Source organism: Melitaea cinxia, chromosome 5 (genome assembly GCF_905220565.1).
Source record: "Melitaea cinxia chromosome 5, ilMelCinx1.1, whole genome shotgun sequence".
NCBI lineage: Eukaryota > Metazoa > Arthropoda > Insecta > Lepidoptera > Nymphalidae > Melitaea > Melitaea cinxia.
The window spans coordinates 4,586,754-4,609,238 of NC_059398.1; the positions used below are offsets into that span (position 1 = coordinate 4,586,754).

The following is a 22,485-nucleotide window of genomic DNA, read 5'->3' on the forward strand; positions in this document are numbered from 1 at the left end:
TTATTTAACAACCAAACACATTATTTTAGATATGCCTTAAATCAAAAGGTTAGCTAAAGAAATAAAGAAAAAACAAAAGGGTGATATAACCATTTATTTGAATAAAATGTTTATTTCAGTATTCCTTTGTAACACCATATTTATGTTAACATTGACAAATAACGGTAGTTATTATAATATTAAGTAAGCACTTTTTTCATTATTATTATAATACGTCATAATTTTAATACCACTACAAAAAAATAAAACAATGTCTCAGTCCTTCTTCACGATTTTATTTAAATAATACGGTTATACAAAGAAAATAAATTAAAAGCCAGATTTTAAAATCAATCATTCGTTGGTAATATAAAAATTCTAACCAGACTCATAATAGTGGATAATAACCGTTTTGGGCCGGGCCGCGTCGGACCGGATCGGACCGAACCGACCGTATCTAACCGGACCATTCGGACCGACGCGGCCGTCGCCCGCGCGCAACGAACCGGCAACGTACACATCTATCAAAAGCGACTCTATAATATAAAATGGGAGACGACTCCCGCACCTAACGTCTCGCCGCCACGAGCGGCTTTTAAAACTATTATACACTTATAGAAAATCACAAAATTCAAGCGGAAAATAATAGGAATCGGTATAGTAGTGTCTACGCGATGACGTCGGGTAGGAGCGCGTTGTCGGCGGGCGGACTGGGCGGAGCCTTCAGCGGCTCGTCAGCACCGTTCAGCGGCTTCTCGGCCAACGGCTTCTTGTCTACGGCTTTCTTCACGCTCAGCTTGGGGACGCTCTTCACGGCGCCCGGTGCCTACCGTAAACGTTTAAGTCAATTAACAATGATTGATAATTTTGAGAGGATTTTGATTTTAGCCAGGTCTTGTTATATCCCAGAAGTTAATAAGTTCTATTTAAGACTTCTAATAGTGAAGGAAATTTGTTAAAAACGTTAATTTTTAATGTTGACTGTGAAGAATGGCATAACAGATTGCAAAACACACCTTTGCAGTGGTAGTCCTCGGGGGTGCGGCTTTGGCAGTGATGCGCTTGTTGGCGAGATCTTTGCTCTGTTTATCGAGAGGAGCACGAGCCGCGGGTTTCGGTGCAGCCGTTCTAAAATACGAAAAATACAAATTATTATTCAATAATAAACATTTGACTGTTTGTGAAATTATAAATAAATAATAAGGAACAAAAACGAATCACATACTTAGGGGGAGCGGCTGACGGCGCGGCGGGGCGCGGCGTGGGGCGTGGCGCCGGCCGCGCAGGCGGCGCGCGACTCGCGGGCTTAGCGCTCGCCTTTACCTCTCCGTTCGTCAGGGGTTTCGTGGGTGCAGCCGGAACCTTCGGTTTTACTTCCTTGGGCTTAGTTGCAGGGGCGGTGGTAGAAGGCGGGCGCGTCGCTGGGACAGGGCGAGCGGCGGGGCGAGAAGCAGGGGCCGCTGCGGGTTTCGACGTCGCCGTAGCCGGTTTCACCGGTGCCGCTGTGGTCGACTTCGTCGCGGGTGCTTTCGGAGCTACCCGAGCAACGGGTGCGGAGCGGGAAGCCGGAGCAGTGCGAGCCGGAGCCGGCGCCGCGGCGGGCTTAGGCGCGGGCTTCGTAGCCGGCGACGGGGCCGACTTAGCGGCGGGGCGCGCGGCCGGTGAGGCTTTGGGAGCCGACGCCGGCGTGCGAGCGGCGGCGGCGGCGCGTGGAGCGGCGGCGTTTGGTGTTCGTGGCGTCGTCGCGGTCGACGCGGGAGCAACGCGTTTGGTCGCCGAGGCAGGTGTTCGCGTCGAAGGTGTCGTTTTTAATGCGGTCTTAGGTGCGGCCGCTTTTGCCGTGGGAGTCGTGGGAGATTTTTTCGGGGACCCGGTCGACTTCGTCTTGGCCGCGGTGGCTGCGGCGGCGGTAACGGCGGCGGCGGCAGCGACCGCGGCGGTAGCGGCGGCGATAGGCGCCTCACCGAGGGCGGGAGGCTGCGCCGGCTCGATGGCCGGTGTCGGAGGGGGCGTCGCTCCGGGCTGCACCACATCGTCGTGTTGTATTACGTTAGTGACGGGAACGCAAATTTCCTGCGCTCTCGATTCGGGAATGCCTATATCGATGTCAGTGACTAGTTCAGTGCGAGGACGTTCCTCGGGAACTATGTCGGGCGCCGGAGCGCTGACTTCCGAAACTTGCTTTTGAACTTCAGTGATCTCTTTAGCTTCGACCGATTCCGAAACTGGGACAGGCGAAGGTGTCGTCTCTTTGATCTCATCGACTGGTGTGGGAGATATAATTGCAGTATCACATTTTATATGTATTGATTCCAATGCTGGAGCTTCTGCTACTGGTGACTCAATAGATGGTTTAGATTCTAATTCAGTATGTGAAGATTCCATGGGAACAGAAGTAGACTGTGGTTCTTCTGTTAGTATTAAAGATTCAGTATTTTCAGTAGATTGCACGGGCATAGGTGAGACACAATGTTGGATCAAAGGATTGGGTGATTCCCTTTCTGTGTATTTAGGCTCTTGATTCTCAGCTGTAACAAAAACTTTATTTTGTGTCTCTTCTAACGTCGATTCTTGTTCGAAATTTGTAGGTAGTGGTGATGTCTGTCGGATTTCCACAGGTAAAGTTTGTTCTACTGGTGTCATGCTTTCATTGGGCAAATGAGATACACTCAAAAGTTCGCCTTGTGGTGTCTCATTCACTTTATTTATGTCAATATTTTCTTGTGGTACAGTAACATCAGCTGGCACTGGAGATTCTCTAGGCAATGGAACTTCAGCAGGTACTGGTTCAAAACTATTATGTGAGGGTACTGGAGAATGTGATTCTACTGCAGTGTATGAAGGTAATGGAGATGGAATTGGTGAAGTTGCTTCTAGATTTTCTATTTCAGAAGGATGTGGAGACTTTGAAAGCGATGATGATGAATGTTCTACAAGTTCAACTGGCGCAAGTGATGTTGCCGATAGAGGTGACTCTGATCGAATTAGTGAATCCTTTGGTAAAGGAGACTCTGGAGGTATTGATGACTCTTGTGATACTAGAGTTTCATGCAGCATTGGAGAATCTCGTAATAAAGAAGTTTCTTCCGGTAAAGTTGATTCTTGGGATTGCATGTCCTGTGGTAATGGTGATTCTCGAGCATGCATTATTTCTTGGGATAAGAGGGATTCAGATGGTATTGGAGACTCCGGTGGCAATGGTGATTCTACAGGTTTCAAATTGTCTTGAGGTAAAGGCAAATCACTAGATATTGGAGAATTTCTTAACAGTAAAGCTTCTTGTGACAGCGGAGACTCGCGCGGCAATGAAATCTCTTGCGGTAAGGGAGATTCTTGTGGAGATGAAGAATCTCCAGGCAATAAAGATTCTTGCGGCAGTGGGGACTCCTTGGGCAACAGTGATTCACTATTAATTAATGAGTCACTTGGCACAGGGGACTTTGAAGGTGAATCTGCCTCAAATTCTGTTTCTAATTTTTGTAGTTCACTGTCTTTTTCTTCTTCATATGGAATTTCAGGTGCATCAACAGCGATTTCTGGTAGTTCTGAATCTTCTTCACTATTGGCAATAATACTATCATCTTTCTTAATATCTGGATTTGCTTCTTTATGTTTAGTAGTTGGAGTTTCATGAACTTCGACAATTACATTTTCTTCGGCCATTTCCGGAGAAGAAGGTTTGTCATCTAGTTTAGTTTCCTGTGCAGACCCAATGTTTTCACATGCTAGTTTTTCAGAGGTCTCTGAGCTGAGTGTAGTTTCTATTATTATTTCATTTTCTTCCATTTTTTCTGACTCCACGTTTTCAATTTCTTGTTGAACTTCTTCAGATGGAGATTCATCAAATTTACCTTCCATTTCAATGTCTTGAGAAGTTTCGTCTTGTGGAGTTATGACCCTTCCATCTTTGTCACTATCTGAGGGGTCCAATAAATCCTCATTAGTGAATCCTAATTCTGAACTTTTACCATCTGGAATTTCAGGTATTTGTTCAAAAAGTAGTTTGTGAGATTCAGGTGTATCAGTTTGAACAACAGGCTCTCGTGTAATGTTGCATTCAAAATCTGTATTTGTATAATTTTGCATATTATTTGTATTTTGAATATTGAAATCCATATAATTATCTAAGCTTGGAACATTGTTACCAACAATTTCTGATCTGTCATCAAACCTAATTATATCATTATTTGGCTCCTGACCCTGTTCTAAACCTAATAAATTCGACGTCTCATCTGGACAAATATTTTCCTTATTTTCATTTACATTCCCACAAACGCCGTTTGGTTGGATATCCTCATCATCACTGTCGGGAAGAGGCTGAACTGCATTCAAATCAACATGTGACTCAATTTTACCAAATCTTTCACAAGTGTCATCATCTTTCTCTTGATAAAAACTCATACTCATTGGATCATTTTCTTTATTTTTTAGCCTTTCAAACAGTTCATCATCACCATCAATATTGAAGGGATTTGTTTCTGTGTGAGCTGGAAATACCTGCAAAGAGAAGAATAAAAATAAATAGATTTTTAAATTTTGTTGGAATAATTGTGTTTGCTGGCAAACGAAAAAAAACCCGACTACAATTACATCGACAAGTAATACAACATAGGTAGACGAAAAAATTGTCAAGTAAATACGCATTATCAAAGATTACTCCAAAAGTTGTAATCAGATCTCAATGAAATTTAAATGTGACCACATGATAAACATTGGCTTTCGATTAAATTAAAATACCTCAAAATTGTTAAATACCCAGTAAAAAGTTGTGTGGATATTCGAGGGGTTCTCTCGATTTCTCTGAGATCCCATCATCAGATCCTGGTTTACGGTACACAAGTAATTCTTAACTAATAATTCTTTGTATAAAACTGTATACAATTATGTAAGTCCATGTTGTGTTCAATAATGTTTTTAAGAAATTTATATATAGTGCATTTTAACTATTAACTAAAAACAGAAGTAAAAATTACCTGAACATTACAAAAGTCTGTAGTATCTTTTTGTATTCTTTCAAAGTCTTGAAATAAACTTGTATCTTTTATTTTATCTTGTTCTATTCCTACACTAAAACCAAAACCTAAACTTTCCATTTCACATTTCTCGTTGCCGTTCAAGTGTTGTGTTACACCATCCATTGATATATTCTGAAAATATTAGAAACACCTTATTGTATAATGTACACATTACAATCCATCTCTGTTGATTATTTGTGATTATTATGATGTGATTATTGTGACTATTTCATCATTATCATTACAGCCTATACAGTCTACTGCTGGACATAGGCCTCCACAAGTTTACACCAAAAATAACGTGAACTCATGTGTTTTGCCCATAGTCACCACGCTGGGCAGGCGGGTTGGTGACCGCAGTACGGGCTTTGACTTATATTGTGACTATTTAATCTAGAGAAATTTAAAATGATTTCGTCAATATTAGCCCTTTAGTAACAAATTAAGTATAGCCTTTTATAACTTAAAAGTTTTATAACTTATTGAGTAATAAAGGAAAATTTTTAACAATTTACTCAGAAGGAACTTTTGTGTTTCAATTTTGAGAAAGTATCAGTTGTTTAAATCTTTTTACTGTGGATTTACTAATGTCCGAAATATCCATTCATATTTGGTAATATGACAACCAACATTGTGTTAATGTCTTTTTTGAATTAATATTACATGATGACTAAGATTAAACAATAATTTACCTTAAAGAGCAAATTTATAGCATTATAGCTAAAACCATAAAATTTAAAAATAACATTTAGCGATAATGAGGGTATCATATTCAATTTGTGAACTAACTCACTACAAAAAAATAAAGAAAATAAAAAATAAAGTTAGAAGAGATGAAATTAATAAAGAAACTTTTCACATAGCAACAACTAAAATAAGATTTATCATATATTCTTAGTAGTATTATATACTTAACCTAGCTATATTGTTGTTTATATTTTTTCGTCTACATTAGTCAGCATACATTAATTCTTTCATTCATTCATTCTCTTTTACAGTCAATGCATTATGAAATAAACATTGTTAATTTTCATCACTCATTTGTCAAACTCAAAACAAATATTACCTAGTTTTGTTTTGATAAAGTACCAAGTTCTAACGTCTTGGTTGATGACACATTTTTCCTTGAATGTTGTTTTGAAGCTGTTTATTATTTCAATATCAAATAATCCTCAAATACGACTAAGTCTAAATCATACTAATATTAAAGGCGTTAAATTTTGTGAGGGTGTATGGATAGATGCTTGTTAATCTTCCACACTAAAATCAACAAGATCAAGATCAAGAATAACACATGTTACTTTTTATCCAGACATTCCCACAGGATCAGAAATCACACAAGTGAATCCTTATAATCTGCTTTTTTTCTCACTCAAAAATATTGAAATCTATTTAGATTAATTGTTTAAATTAATAAATAGTAAATGTGTAAATTAATAAAAAATGTGTAAACTAATAAAAAATATGTAAATTAATAAATCTGTTCACAGCAGCCTTTCACAGTCCACTACTGGACCTAGGCCTCCACAAGTTCACACCAAGTGAACAAGTGATTCAAGTGAACTCATGTGTTTTGCCCATAGTCACCACGCTGGGCAGGCGGGTTGGTGACCGCAGGGCTGGCTTTGTCGCAATGAAGACGCTGCTGCCCATCTTCGGCCTGTGTATTTTAAACTTAGCAGTTGGATGGTTATCCCACCATCGATTAGCTTTTTAAGTTCCAAGGTAGTAGTGGAATTTGTTATCCCTTAGTCGCCTCATACGACACCCACATAAATCTGTTAATACTTTCCAATTCATTTATAGTTTACATATATAATATCTTACATGATGTCCATTTAGTTGGTCACAATTATCCAAGTCTTGAAGTTCAGCGGGTCTGACAATTGCCTCTGTTTGGAATTGAGCCACATCGGGTAGCTCTATATCATCCATGGGCAGTGGTTTACGTGGTGACTCGGCCAACAATACATCGGAGCCAGCCACTCCACCCGGCACAAACACCGGTGCATCTGGGTTCAGTGGTGAACTATTCATGTCTACTGAACTGCTTTCCCAAGCAGACTGAAATGTAAAGTATTTTTTTTAATGAAAGAAAATTTTACAGCTTTCTTTTCTTCATATAACTGCAGAAGTTACTGGTGTAAAAGAGATAACAATAAAAAAATGTTCTGTAAAACAATATACATGTTTGCAAAAAGTTACGTGGTGTCGCATACATTAATTTTTCCAGTTCAACAACTCTGTAGCTTCATAATATTATTAAATAAAGTAAGGTTTCCTTAAATTTCACATTAAAGAGATTAATGAAGTATCCGAACAACTATGATAACAGAATATAAACAAAATAAAATTTTAAATAACTAACTAAAATGTTTTCTTATCTATAAGTTTTATTTAATAGGTATACTTTAACCATACTTTCCATATGAGTATAAAAATGGAGCAAAATTTTGCATAATTTTGTCATAATAATGATATTATTGCAAAAATTTGTCATAGATAAGATTAAAGTTTTAACCTTTACATGCACAAAACAAATGACAGTAGGTATATCATAAGAGGAATTGAGCTATCAAGTACTTAAAATTCTTAGAAATTTTCAGAATACAATCAATATTTACACTCAATATTTTAAATTACCCTTCTGTTTATATGCGTGAGGTAAGCTATAAATAGCATTACAATCTACTTTAAAACCACAACAATACATATTTCTGGGAATGTAAATCCATGAAAGCTATGTTGCAAATTATAATATGAGCACATTGAATTGATATTCAACATTTGTATTCAACAATTGAAGCCAAAGATTAAAACTACTTACTATTAGAACAATTTAAATGCCTTATAAGTATTATATTCATATAAAACTACTCTATAGTTTAATAATAGTAAAAATCCACTTACATTATCTTGACAAGGTGTTTCAGAACGTGGTGGCTCGTCGACTTCTTCGCTAGGATTTTGCTCCTGCTCGCCTTCGACTTTATAGTAATTCCACTCGTCTTCGGACTCTTCGCCACTCTCCGCTACATTATCCACTAAGTTCCCGTCAACGTGGCTGTCTCCCACTATACAACAATAACAAAGAACACGTTATTTAATAAAAACGCTCGTTACCATCCGCGCCACCACCAGGTGAACACGCAACATTGATCAACCACCCCCACTTACAATCAACAGGTGACACACCCTTATAAGAAAAAAAAAAAACAAAGATTTTGAACTAAATATATTTCGCTATCAAAACTAAAGCATAGATCTCGTTTGATTCGTTACACTGACAGCGAATCCGCGTGATGACAACATTTACCGGTCGCAAATTTAAACTCGCGAAAACTTCTCGGACGCCATTTCGAAAACGGATTAAGGAGACACAGACACGCCCGTGTCCGAGGAATGTATATCGAGTCGAAAATATGCCGGTCAACTTAGGGCCTTTGCGGGAATCCTTAGCAGACCGAAGGAATGATGCGCCTCGGTACGAACACGATCTATTTCCAGAACACCGCTTCGCATGAATCAACACAAAAATAACCTTTCACAAAACTATTCCGTATGTAAGATATTAAAATAATCATTTGCATAAAATCACGTACCGTAAACGGTAATTCTACAGCACAGATTTCAATTTCAAGTTTCGTCAGAAAAATAGTTAAAGGCGTCGATGTAGACAAAAAAAAGCCCGTTGTTTGTAGATTCAACAATAGAGAGCAGTACAGAGCCCACGAGCGTTCGATGTGCGACTGATCGCTCGCGCGGCGCGGGACGGGGCGACGGAGACGAGGCGCGCGGCGAGGAACCACGGGCTCGGGCGGAACCGGCGCTCGTGGCCGGCGGTGGCGAGGGGACGCGGACTCGGGGATGCCGTCTCGTTATTATATTGTAATTATTTATATCTCCCATGTCTAATCTTAAACGAGAAACACGTACAATTTCACTGACACATTTCTTTCGTAAGAAATCTCATATAGGAAGTGTTTAAGTTATGCTAACTAAATCTGTTAAATCTTGTATTCAGGATCGTACCTATTGTCCATATCAGCCTCATCTCATTATACGGGAATCAAACTTCAGAGTGTTCCCTAGTCACTTAGAAAATAGATCGCAGTTATTATTAAGTGAAATACCAAAACACCTACATGCTACATTTTATCAATATTTTCATACACACCTACATATCTTAAAAGTATTTTTTATTACAATAGTTGATCTAGATTATTGTAGTTGAATGAGTTTAAGAAATAATTGTGTTGGCTCGCAAAACGAAAAAAAAAACTTACTTCAATTACATCGAGAAGTACTACAACGTACCTACCTAAGTAGACGCAAAATAGTCAAGTAAATCCGCGTTATCAAATATTACTCAAAAAGTAATCATAAGTTCTCAGTAAAACTAATTGGTACCACAAGACAAGCATCAGCTTTCTTCAAAGCTATGGTGGGAATTATAAATCAATTGTTTTCCTATTTGCAAACAACTTATTGCTAAAAGATCTCATCGCAAAAAATTTAAAGTATTATCTTTACAGATCATTTTGGAAAAAAAATCTTAAATTCTATTCTTTTGGGCCTGTTATATTATATAACTTCGAAATATCTTCTTAAATTTATTTTTTTATGATACGTCATAACCCCATTTATTATTTGGGAAACAAAATAGCGAAAAAAGTGTCCAATTAAAATTTTGATGTACAGAATCTACTAAAGACTATCTACATCACTGACAAGAAATATTAAGGAGGAATTTGTAACAATTAACTAATTAATAAATAATGAAAATAAAATGTATCGTAATGAAACAATACTATATTTCTTTCAAGGAAACTGAATAATACCTTCCTTAGTAATCGTATGAAAACTATGAAACATTACAAACTTCATAGACATAATTTCTAGAATATAGGTATTTTAAAATTAATAAAACATTTTTTTATTAATAGAAAAACTAATAAAAATACTTTTAATTAAAATTAATTAGATATTTGTTCAATGTATAAATACATTATTACTAGAAAAAGCTAACTATATATTAATTTATGGAAGGCAATACGGCATACAATTACACAATTAAGCAATTTACACAAAACACACCCACGAGACCTTACCCAGTTCATTAAATTAGAATTTTTACGAAACACTAATTAATTAAGTGCGAAAAATATTAGATACCGCACCTTAAAAATAGCATTATTTATGTTTAATACAGGATCAGCAACCGCTGTGATGTATAACAACTTTTTTTTTTAAATTTAACAGACAATTTTACGGTTATATAAAATAACTAGCTGTGCACGCAACTTCGTCCGCGTGGAATTTAATAAAAAAGTTAGTGATCAGTTCGTAGAATTATAAAATAAATAAATTACTAAACTTACTAATAAGTTACTCCTTATTACATCAGCTATCTGTCAGTGAAAGTCCTGTCAAAATCGGCCCACCCGTTTTAAAAGTTAGCCGGAACAAGCAGACAGACAGACAGACTTTTTTTTAAAAATTGTTATTTTGGTATATGTTCCGTGAATACATCCATATGCATTTAGTACAAAGCGGTTATTTTAATATTACAAACAGACACTCCAATTTTATTTTTTTGTATAGATAATATGTTTTCGAAAGGAACTATATGACAAAAATCATCTACATTAACAATCGGAATGAATTTCGTATGATTTTTTTTTTTTGTTTTTAATACATAATAATGTTATTATTGTCGTAACTAAAATTATTATTTTTCTGAATTTTTGTATGCCTTGTAATGGGAAATCTAAAATATTACTTCCTCATTTTTAATGAAAAGTAAAAAGTAAAATGATAGTTCATATAGATATATGAACTATCATCTGGTCACAGCTTAGGCTTACAATATCTCGCTAAAATTCATAATATAGGTACAGGGCAACTAAACATAATAGTTGACGCGGCTAAAACTCAATTGGTAAAGGAAATCGGTAAAGTTGCAAGCAAACACAGTTACGATAAATCAATTAGTTATTATTATTATTAAAATTTTTTTTTTTTTTTTTTTGTTGAATTGAAGTTATTTCAAACAAGTTTTAACCGAGGTAGGGCACAGCAGGAATTTCTTGCTCAAAATCTGGATCAGCCCGACTGGGGAAGTACCTCGACCTTACAGAAGATCACAGCTAAATAATAGTGCTTTCAAGCAGTATTGTGTTCCTGTTGATGAGTAAGGTGACCAGAGCTCCTGGGGGGATTGGGGATTGGGTCGGCAACGCGCTTGCGATGCTTTGTTGCAGGCGTCTATAAGCTACGGTAATCTCTTACTATAAGGTGAACCGTACGCTAAAAAAATTCATGGAATTACTATTTATTGGTTTACCATTTTACAGGATTTGGTCATAATATAAACAAATGGTTATTAAAAACATATATTAGACTCCGACTTATATGTTCGCGTTAGTGATAGCTATACTAATATTATAAACCTGAAAAGTTTGTTTGTTTGTTTAAATGCGCTAATCTCAGGAACTACTGATTCGAATTGAAAAATTATTTTTGGGTTGGATAGCCTATTTACCGAGGAAGGCTATTGTCTATTTTTTTGCTCAAACTGACGCAGGTGAAACCGAGAGGCACAGTTAGTTATAAAATAAGAAAAAAAAATCTTTTTTAAATTATTTCGACTCATTATTGAAAGAATGAAAATTATTACTATATAAATTTATGCAAGAATCATAAATGTATATAAACATACCTGCATGCGCCGGTGGCGTCGGGGGAGCCGGGTCATTGTTGTCCATTTCAGCGTCATCGTCAATGTCTAAATCGGCGTCCACCGCGGTCTCCGGTCCAAGGTCATCACTGTCGCTGTCCGAGACGCCGTTGTCACCGCCCTCGGCGCATTCTCCTCCGCCAGCTTCTGCTACCACCATCTTGCAAGCTTCATTTTCCACGGCGAACGGTGGCACGTTCACCACCGCGTTGTCCAGCCTATTGATAAAATAATTAGTATTCAAAAAAGTTTTGCCCTCAGGTCTACCAAAAGTGTTACATACAGTTTATCTACTACAGACTCTTTTATTTTTAACATCCTTTTTTTACTTGTTCAGCAGGGCTTCAATTCCTAGAAAAATACCTAACTACGTCATTAGTTATAAGTCAGTCCCTAAAGTGTAAAACGAGGTAGTGAACTTTAAAGCGTGAAGCTTCAAAACGTAAACCTTCATTTTCTTACCCAAGGTCCATGGGCGGGCAGTTGTCGGCGACAATGTCACGCGGGTCCTTCAGGAACACCACGATTATTGAAATGTTGTCTTCAGAGCCCTCCTTCTTAGCTAGTCTTACTAAATTCTTCGTCACCGCTTTCAAGTCATCTGTGTAAACAAAAACATAATCACAGTTTCCGTTTCTTTAAAAGTTATGTAAAACATAAGTGGCATTGAAAAGCGACAAGAACGTTTAGGACGCCAGACAAATTTCCCAACACTATTATCCTTAAAATATCAATGTGTCATCTAGCGCGAAGTTTGTTGCGAAGCCTATTATGTCTGCAATTTGTTGCGGAACAATGGTGAATAAAGCGGACGGATATGGAGTAACGATGTTTATGTTTCCATTTGCCACAGCTCGTCAGTGTGAGGATGTCCTTGTTCAGTCTCAAGCTCGCCGCATGACTCACCGCAACGCTATTGTGTCCCGTTTTTCAACGCGTACATTTACTTACGATTGATACTAACTTAAGACCGTTATTTTTTCTGAACTATTAACACTACTCCCAACTCTGTACTTGTCGCAAAGTTGGCCAGCATTGTTGACTCTTATATGGAGGGATATGAACAAAAAGAGCGCGCCCATTTTGCTGAGGACTGTCGACATAGTTTCGTTTAAGAATCTGCAGGCGCATTGCGTGAATGTGTTTCTTCGTAAACTTTATGGGTATAGCGTGATGTTTAAATGTTATTAAGAGGTCAGCTAACGTTCTAATATCTGTATTCTAATTATTATTATAAAAGTACATAACGTTAAAAAATATTAGTTTTCATCGCATGGAAGTTGCTGGAACACTCCCCGAGGAGGGTGTGTACTAGCAAGGTTAGAATATAAGCACACAGTTGTATGGCTTTTTCGGAAACGACGATCGCCACTAGACATAGATGCCCGCCTTGACTTTGCTCGCTATTTCGGGGCGCGGTCAACGCCACCGCCCTTTGCTTTTTTACCCCATTTGGTCTGGCGTGTAGCCAAACGCGCCCTGTCTCTTATGAAACGAAAGACTGCTAAATTATTTTAAATTGAAATAGTTCTCAAAACATAACGAAAATATAAGTTTATCTAGTTAATCACGTTTAAATTTTAATACTATATATTATAAAAAGAAATCACAAAAAAATGTGTTTGCTTGCAAACGAAAAAAAAACCGACTTTAATTACATCGACGAGTAATACAACGTAGATCGACGAAAAAATAGTCAAATAACTACGCGTTATCAAAGATTACTCAAAAAGTAGTTATCAGATCTCAATAAAATTTATATGTGACCACATGACAAACATCAGCTTTCGATTAAATTAAAAATTATTAAAATCGGTACACCCAGTAAAAAGTTATTGCGGATTTTCAAGAGTTTCTCTCGATTTCTCTAGGAACCCATCATCAGATCCTGGTTTCCTTATCATGGTACTAAACTAGGGATATTTTCTTTCCAACAAAAAAAGAATTATCAAAATCGGTACACCCAGTAAAAAGTTATTGCGGATTTTCAAGAGTTTCCCTCGATTTCTCTGGGATCCTATCATCGGATCCTGGTTTCCTTATCATGGTACTAAACTAGGGATATCTGCTTTCCAACAAAAAAAGAATTATCAAAATCGGTATATCCAGTAGAAAGTCATGCGGTATAATACAACGTAGGTCGACAAAAAAAGCGTCAAGTAAAAACGCATTATTAGATATAACTCGAAAAGTAGTTGTTAGATCTCAAATAAATTTAAATGGGACCAATTGACACACACCACCTTTCGATTAAAAAAAATTGTCGAAATCGGTCCACACGGTCAAAAGTTCTGATGTAACATACATATATTTAAAAAAAAATACAGTCGAATTGAGAACCTCCTCCTTTTTTGGAAGTCGGTTAAAAATAAGTACAAATAACTCAATTATCAGTTTTAGAATTATCTGACTCGATTATATCGAAATATACATAAATATTTCAGAACATTAAAGAGAATTTCAGAACCTTATGGTATTTAATATTTCCATGAAAGTATAATTCGTCTCATAATTTCAAAAACTAAGGAATAGTAAACATTTTTATTATATTATAATTAATCCAATCAAGGGGAAACATAAACACTAATTACATCCACTCGACTTAGGTAATGGCAATGAATCTGTTGCATTCAAGAATCTGAAACGATTAGTCTAGTCATTTCGAACTGATTCTATATATTACCATTAAATTACGTAGGTACGGTCAGAACGGTGATGATTACAACCATTATTACGGCCCGGCTAACGGTGATACCGGTGGAATGTGCCGTCGGCCATTGTTCCTACAACTGTAGCAAAAACGGATTACGATTCATTGCATCGGTGCATACTAAGCCAAACACCTGCCTCGTTGTGTACTGGGTCGTAGTTTTATAAACCTACACACGAATTTAACACAAAACGTGAACGTAATCTTAAATTAAATATAACATAAAAAAATACAAATTCTTACATGTGCTATTACGAGATAGATAATGCAGCAGAGTTGTAATAGAATTGAAAGGAGGAAGGGGGGGACGGGAGACGGATCAAGTGCAATTTTCCAGCAAGTTCATCCGGCCCGGTGCAACTTGCAGCGCTGCAGTGCACGATGAATAGATTATACCTCGAGATATAGGCATTTAATATTGAATGTAAATGAACTGTGTAAACGTTAAAACCTAATTCGATGTAACTAATTTATTTAATCTATACATATAATAAAATGGTAGGAAAGTCAAAACTGTACATTAAATATTTTTTTTAAAGAATACTTGGGGTGTGATCTACAATTGATAACGAAGCCAAAAATATAGTTTTTAGAATTTTTGTCTGTTTGTCTGTATGTATGTCCGGGATAAACTCAAAAAGTACCACATGGATTTACTTCAAATTTGGCACGAATATTATTAAGAAGTTGGGTCAACATATAGGCTACAAATTATCACGCTATCGCCTACGGGGAACGAGCAGCGAACCTTTATTTCTTCAACGCATTCTGTAAAAACGTGTAATCTAACGACGCATGTTTGAATGTTATTGTTATTAGATATGTTAATAACCATGCTATATAAATAAGCTAGCTTCACACTATAAAAATCACGCAATATAAGTAACTAAGCCGATAAACATAATTAAATGAATATAAGTAGACAAGACAATTTTAAAGCAGCGCCACTTGTGAGATTTTTATAGCGTTCACGCAGACGACGTCGCGGGCAGCAGCTAGTATTGTACAAACGTTTTTCTATAAAGTTGTAGACATTGTATATGGTAATACTTAATGCACGTGCTCTTTTTTTCTAATTAATGTAACAAAAGGAGCGCTTTTAAAATAATATATACAAGGTGACCTACATAAACCTCGTGTATCGTAATTTTGTAAAATAAATTTAGCCCTTAGTGCGTCATTTTATGTACGCTCATGTCAAATTTAATATTGAAAGATCGATGTACGAGAAGTAGGGAGGCTGGAGCTTTCATGCAGCAGCAAGGTGGGGTCCCCCCGTCGCCATTGCAGGCTCCACTTAAAGCTCCGACCTACGATCCAACTATACATAAAATTCAACCATGGTAAACCTACACAGACGCCAACATCAAACTCATTACTTTTCAGCGAACTTACGTTGTGCTGTATATTTCATTCGAAGTGTACTATATTACAATTAAACTATAGTTAGTTATATACTTAGAACAAATGCATGTTCGCTTTTATGTTTGTTTTGTGTGTTAGGTATTCACGGGGTACATATATAATATATATATATATATATATATATATTATTAGTATATTTATACATTATATTATATATAAGATTACTTGTAATATGTCACGATCCCTTTAAGTGGGTGTCAGGAGGGGTATGGGCAATCACAGAAAAAAATTTAAAAAAATCCATGTTCACCTATTTTATATTTTTTTTATTTAATTATTATTGATGAAAAACCTCCAAATCTATCCCTTTAAAGGGCATTAAAAAGAAATTAATTGACGAATATTCGTAAAATCTTCATAGAACGATAAACAATATTCTTAATAATAATAAATAACAACAAACATAACGATAACTTATTGGATTGATTTAGTTGCAATAATAAAAATTAATTTGAATGCTTGGGCATAGAGAAGAAGTAATTAATTAATATTACATTAGACTTACATTAAAATAATAAATAAATTAACATATATAAAAAGACAATACCTGTACCAAATTTGATCAGATTTAAAACAAGAGGCTCCGTTAGATACTATCAATATATCGAATATCAATGCACGTTCAGAAACACGCGTTGATTCTTTGAACTAAATTCTGTAGCACAACGGTCTAACTGTATACCTCGTCGCCGCCGATGTGTCTATGGTATTATAATAAAATATTTTATTCCCACAGCTTTTTGTCTTACATTTATTTCATAAGTGCAAAATTTTATATTTAGAGTATCCAAACTTTAGTATAGCGTAGTAGTAAAGTGGCACATCTAAAATAGGACAAAAAGAAAGTTTAAAACACAAAAGAGGGTTTTAAATGCGTAATAATCCTCTTATTGGAACGAAGTTCCTTATGGCAGGCTTGACATTTGGCTGGGCGAGCGAACTGAAAAAAATGTGATACTAAAACCGTAAGAAAAATATATAACGAAAGTGACGTAATATCAGTCACACGACTGTATAATATGACGTTTGTAAAACTAAAATATTACTAGTAAACTTTTTTTTTAAATTATTTATGTAATTTTATTCTGTCGACAAAAATAAATAAAGCTATATGTTTTTTTATTTCACTTAATAGTTTGAATTATTATTATTATTATTATTATTTTGTTTGATTTATTTTGTTTTACGGTATTTGTTATTTTCTAAAACACTAAACCTAAATACTTTTATGTACTTGATTAAAAACCAATCAACAAAATAAAAAAAAAATCAAGAACTAGAAAATGTATATAAAATTCAATTTTTTTTTTTTTTCAATTTTGTTTCTTCTATACTATCCGAAGGAATTCCGTTCCTACCTGGTGTCCACATAATTTTATTTATAATTATTTTTAAGCAGCTCTAATGTTAAAGACAAAATAACATCAGGTTCACTAAAATCAGCCATATTAAGATTAGATAGAATTATTTTTGCATTCATAACTACTATTACCAACCAGACATCTAAAATAGTCGCCCATTAAAAATATAAAACATCAACCAGCTGGAACCGATTGCAGTTTAATATGGAATACATCCACTCGAACAGTAAAGTGTTAATTAAATGTGAAAGTGGCAGGGGTTGATGTTTACACATTATAGTAGGAAAACAAACTTGATGCGGCCACTTAAGTTCAGCCGTCTGCGTTCGGAGCGAGGCCTCCGTCAACCGAGACACATGACAAATAAAGGGCATCTTATCTAAGAGCTTTAGCGCTGATATCTAATATCTTCTTGTGTAATTCCATTAGGACTAGACAGACATAATTCGATTAGACTCGAGTTTTAGTTTTTGCGAAGATATACTTTGGTTTAATAGTATAGAATATCTGACAGTCTTAGATTAAACTATCTTTTATAGATGTAGTAAAATTGTAACAGTCTGAACATGACAATATTTATGTTCTGTCCTGCGAATTTAAAGAAAGACTAACCAAGACATGATATAATACAGAACACAGCACATAGAAATAAATTAAAAATGCAATAATTCTATCGTATAATTTTAGAACAAACAGTGTAACGTCAGTTTCAAAAACAATGGTATTTTTATTTCAATTGCCACGAATGGTCAAACGCGATGAAAAAGAGTGCCAGGGTTTTTTTAATGCGAAGGCTCTTCGTACTGCCGGTAATTGGTTAGCGAGAGGACCAGAGGACCAGAGGGCACGGAAGAGTTACACGTTGCACTGTACGGAATTCTCTAATTAACGCTCGCAGCGAGCTGCCGGCGATCCGATTGCCCTCACGTAATTGAAAGGCTGCCTGGACTTGTCTGCGACTTTTCATATCTACATACCCGTCGCCTGGATTTTTACTGCACCGTAACTAACATAAAAATTAAAAATAAATCACTGTAAAACGAAACACATTCCACTATTATCAAGTCCATTACATTATCTTCCTACGTTTGTAAACATAGATTTTAATGATCAAAATATTTGCATTTGTAACTATTTTGCAAATATTCATGTAATAGAACGAAATGTTACTCTAAATATTAATGTACATCAATTATACCGGATCGTTAGTACCTGCCCACTTAAAAGAGAATGTCAAAGTTGCGTTCGCTCGCTGATCTCACAGTTAAACAATGTGACACAATGGACAACTTCCAGTGCGCTAAACCGACCCAAATTACACCAGAATTGAATACACCGTGTGAAAGATGAGAACCATGTTACATAAATGTGTATTCCGGGAAATATATTTTAACATTCATGTGGATAATTTAATATTTTAAATAAAAAAATGCATTGAAAACGAAAAGTCTGTACATACATATATATACATAACCGTTTCATAAGTATTAGTCAGAACATGAAATCAGAGTTCGGTTAGTCCCGAGTCTCGGAATCGATCGTGAGCGCGCTCATGCGTTGTGATCGAACCTCAGAACCTGCACGTATGCATCGGGATATTCGTTATGCGACAAATCATTCGTGGCGTTGTATGCAAAATTCAGAGCCCACGCAACAAGTGCTACAGTGCTGTTAAACAATACGGTAGGATCAAAATGTTTGCCTTATCATCCATAAATATTCTCATGTTCTAATCTAAAAAAAAAAAATGACATTTTTATAGTTATTGTCATACATAATCTAAACAAAGAACTTCACTTTTAACTTCAACGCTATTTTATTATAACTATAAAGGTAATAAATGTTTCCGATAAGATAGAAGGTTCCATGAAACGCATTGATAAACAGCTTATATGCAAAATTATCAATCCTTATCGATTCGATTTATAGCTTATCTTGATAATCAACACCTACTTTTTTCATTTAGCACGTTTAATAATAAATAATATCGGCAAAAAGTCCTGCCAATATTTTACAGACAGTAATAAATGCAATATTGCCCATTTAATCGGGTACTATGGTTCTATAGCACACGGATGAGAGAAATATTAGCTTATGAATGGATTGAATACTTTTTAAAGCACTATACATTTTATGTAGAGTGTTATGTTAGTTAATGTTAAGCATAGTGTTATTTAAAGCGGTAGACTGTGACATGGTTACACATGGTAAATTAATTAAAAGTTGAAAGCTCTTTCTATACAGTCATACTCTTACTTCTGTATATAGGTGGTATACGAGCAGTTGTTTTTCGCTTTTAGTATTTTAATCAATTTCTCCCGAAGCGACATACGCGTTGATCTTGCACCAGTGACATTATATAATATCAAACAGTATTTTGCCCAATCCATTGAAAAGCAGCATTGCAGATTGAGCCTCAACCCTTATCCTTATGTAAGAAAAAAATCGTAAAAAGTTTTTTTTTATTACATCCAAAAATATTTAAGTCAGTCAGTTCATTGCAATGTTCGTGTGCAACTCACTAGTCTGTACCTTTTATGAGAGTAATAAATGATATTACAGAAAATTACTCCAAGACATATTCCAGTTTTTTCTGTGTGTGTTCCTGTTTTTAAGTGTTCGAAGCTCAGACCATCTTTATATCTTCTATGCAGATGAAGGTCTCTATTTCCTCACAGACTATACCGCATAAAATAAATTAAAAGAAATAATATCCTTGGTGTTTCAGTGCAAAGAATGAATATTGTTGAATATCATTTTCGTTAAAGGAATTTTAGAATTACTAAGTTTGTACTTAGTATTAAGCACCTTTAAATATAAAAGTGTCATAAATCCAAAAGAAGTTAAAAGAACGATTCCCTGTTCCCAAAGTCGGAGAGGCTACTAACATAAATAGTAACTAGTATATTGTTGAAAAATATTTATACATCTTATCATATGATACTTATAAATTGACTACATAATCCATATCTGAGTATCATTTTGTATTTAAAAAACGAATGTCAAATGAACACTATTTCAACCGGCAATAAGAGTAATAACGGAGATAACTAATCACTTAGCGCGCGTGGTTTGCACGCTTTACTGAAGTGGTTAGTATCACCATCTTCTGCTCCGCTCGCAGAAGTCAGAGTGAAAACACCGGTCACGTGATACGGCCAGCGACCTCACTTGCTAGACTATACGAAATTATAGCACGCTAGATAATTCACACCGACGACGCCGCAGAGGCTCTCTATGTGTCATACACTTATACATGACTCATGCCGGCTTATTGCGCATCCTAACGAGCCATCACGTCATACTCGACCAATTCTAACTTGTAATCTGCTTACTGAAAAGCGAGCTACTGAAATATTTCAGTTCTAAATGGACAAAAATAGACTCTTTTTCTCTTCTCTCTCTCTACTCAGTGTACTGACGCGTCATTTTTTTTTGCAAAGAAATAATTTTTTGTTTAGTTTGTTTTGAATATCGACTAGCGTCTGAATCTTAAGCTGTACGAGCGCTGTTCAAGGTCACGATAAGATTGATTAATTCAAATATAACGACCGATAAACTATTTTAACATTGTCACATACCTTTTGATACACAATGACGATTTTTAGTACACCAAATGCATTGTTTATTTATTGCCAAATGTAGTGGAATGATTCAATTAAAAAAAACAAGTGTGTAGATATATTTTACATATTTAAAAAGTTAAGTCCAAAACATCTGCTACACAAATACGAAAACCTGCCGCAAACCAGATTGCATGATGGCGCATGCATATAGACACCGCGACGTATTTGCATAAAAAATGCAGCATGCTCGAATCGTTAATTCAACAAATATCTGTCACAACGTCTTTGCTTTCTGTGTTACGCTTTCATAAATTAGACCAGTAATTACAGTTCGCGTTCGTTCATATCGTCCGATAAACAGCAAGTCCGGTAATTGCGATCCCGATTAACATCACGCGCTCGCCGGCCAGCGCTGCGCACAGCTATTTGATTTGCTCGCTCGCCCTCTCACCCGGAGATCAATCAGAATTGCTATTTCCGAATATACGACATATCCGATTAACTATTTATGAATTGGCAAAACGACGGTTTTCATCGAAAGGCAATTTGGAAAGTGATTCAGTAGTGCATATTAGAATAGTTTGCGTCAGACTGTTGATGTGATATTATTCAAGGTTGTAAATACAGCCAGCATTACACATTTGCTATTTCTAGTTATTGACAAAAATTATATGTTATTTACAAAATAAGGAAAGCAGGATATTGTAATTACAAATAAAACTTGATTTTGATGATTGCGTAATTGAAAGTATTATTTAATAATTTTAAAAACAATCATACTACGCAGGTACCTCTACACAAGTTTTATAATACAGTCAGTCAGTCAGCAAGATTACTGAACTTAAAGCGTTTTAAAAATTAATTCTTAATCCGGATGTCACCTGTCAGGGCACATATGATTATGTAATTAAATATTTATGTACTTCGTTTATTATTCTTGATTGTTCTTACAAGATTACAATGCTTGTTCTTATAAGGCAAATTGCATTGCGGCTGATGAACTCCGTGCTAAAAATATAACTATATATGCGATGTCTGTCCCACGCCAGGTCAAGGATACTTTTGATTCGTCTTTACGAGACATCATATTGCGAACACGATAGTTGTATATATTCACACCTACGTATCAAGTGTTATGTATTTAACTGATAACAAAACCAGTTTAGTAAAGCGCATTTTAATTACAATTCGCGATAGAAGAAACATACATATTATAACGTACAAATTCCTAATACGTAATTATTATATGTAATCTTACATACAATTATGTAATTGAGTATGTTTCGTTAATGAGTAAATTGAAATCGAATTTCGGAAAAATATCTAACATTAGTAAAATTTAATTTATGTTGTACATATAGGTACCGATTCAACTGTTTCTAGGCTAAACAATGAATGTCTTGTCGGGACGTCAGCATTCAGGAAATTCCTCGTATACGAACGTCTGCAGGTGGTTTCGAGTAGACTAAACTTACAATCGATTTACCAAATACGGCGAGCTATCTCGTCGTGAATCTGCAGAACGCTTCACGTGCTGAATCACGACATTAATCGTGAGAGAAAGGGCCGAGTTAGGAGATAAAGTTCAACGAGCATATCTGTAATGTCGGGATTAGAAACACGAATCCATAGCACGAATCCTTCAACAATTCCTTTTATTTGTTTATTATTTAATAAATAAATCGTAATG

At 35.8% G+C, this 22,485-nt stretch overlaps 1 protein-coding gene and 1 long non-coding RNA gene across 2 annotated transcripts; both read right to left on the reverse strand.

Annotated features, from left to right (window-relative positions):
- Nucleotides 1-321: 321 nt before the first annotated feature.
- Nucleotides 322-1,256, reverse strand: LOC123653429. The gene is made up of 3 exons (XR_006743095.1): nt 1,205-1,256; nt 996-1,107; nt 322-805 (listed from the first exon to the last, which is right to left on the reverse strand). It is a non-coding gene; the product is annotated as an uncharacterized LOC123653429 (long non-coding RNA).
- A 107-nt stretch (nt 1,257-1,363) lies between these two features.
- On the reverse strand, nt 1,364-12,815 carry LOC123653767 (flocculation protein FLO11-like). The gene is made up of 8 exons (XM_045589750.1): nt 12,698-12,815; nt 12,196-12,334; nt 11,716-11,951; nt 7,905-8,068; nt 6,822-7,058; nt 4,953-5,126; nt 1,571-4,476; nt 1,364-1,514 (listed from the first exon to the last, which is right to left on the reverse strand). The coding sequence occupies exons 1-8, from the start codon at nt 12,813-12,815 to the stop codon at nt 1,364-1,366; spliced, it is 4,125 nt and encodes a 1,374-aa protein (XP_045445706.1).
- Between the last annotated feature and the right edge of the window lie 9,670 nt (nt 12,816-22,485).

Coding starts and splice junctions, on each gene's coding strand:
- LOC123653767 (XM_045589750.1), bottom strand. CDS start 12,815: ATGGGCGCGCTCTTTTTGTTCATATCCCTCCATATAAGAGTCAACAAT. Junction 5,127..6,821: donor ACCAACTAAATGGACATCAT/GTAAGATATTAT, acceptor TAATATTTTCAG/AATATATCAATGGATGGTGT. Junction 4,477..4,952: donor CAGACTTTTGTAATGTTCAG/GTAATTTTTACT, acceptor TTCTCTTTGCAG/GTATTTCCAGCTCACACAGA.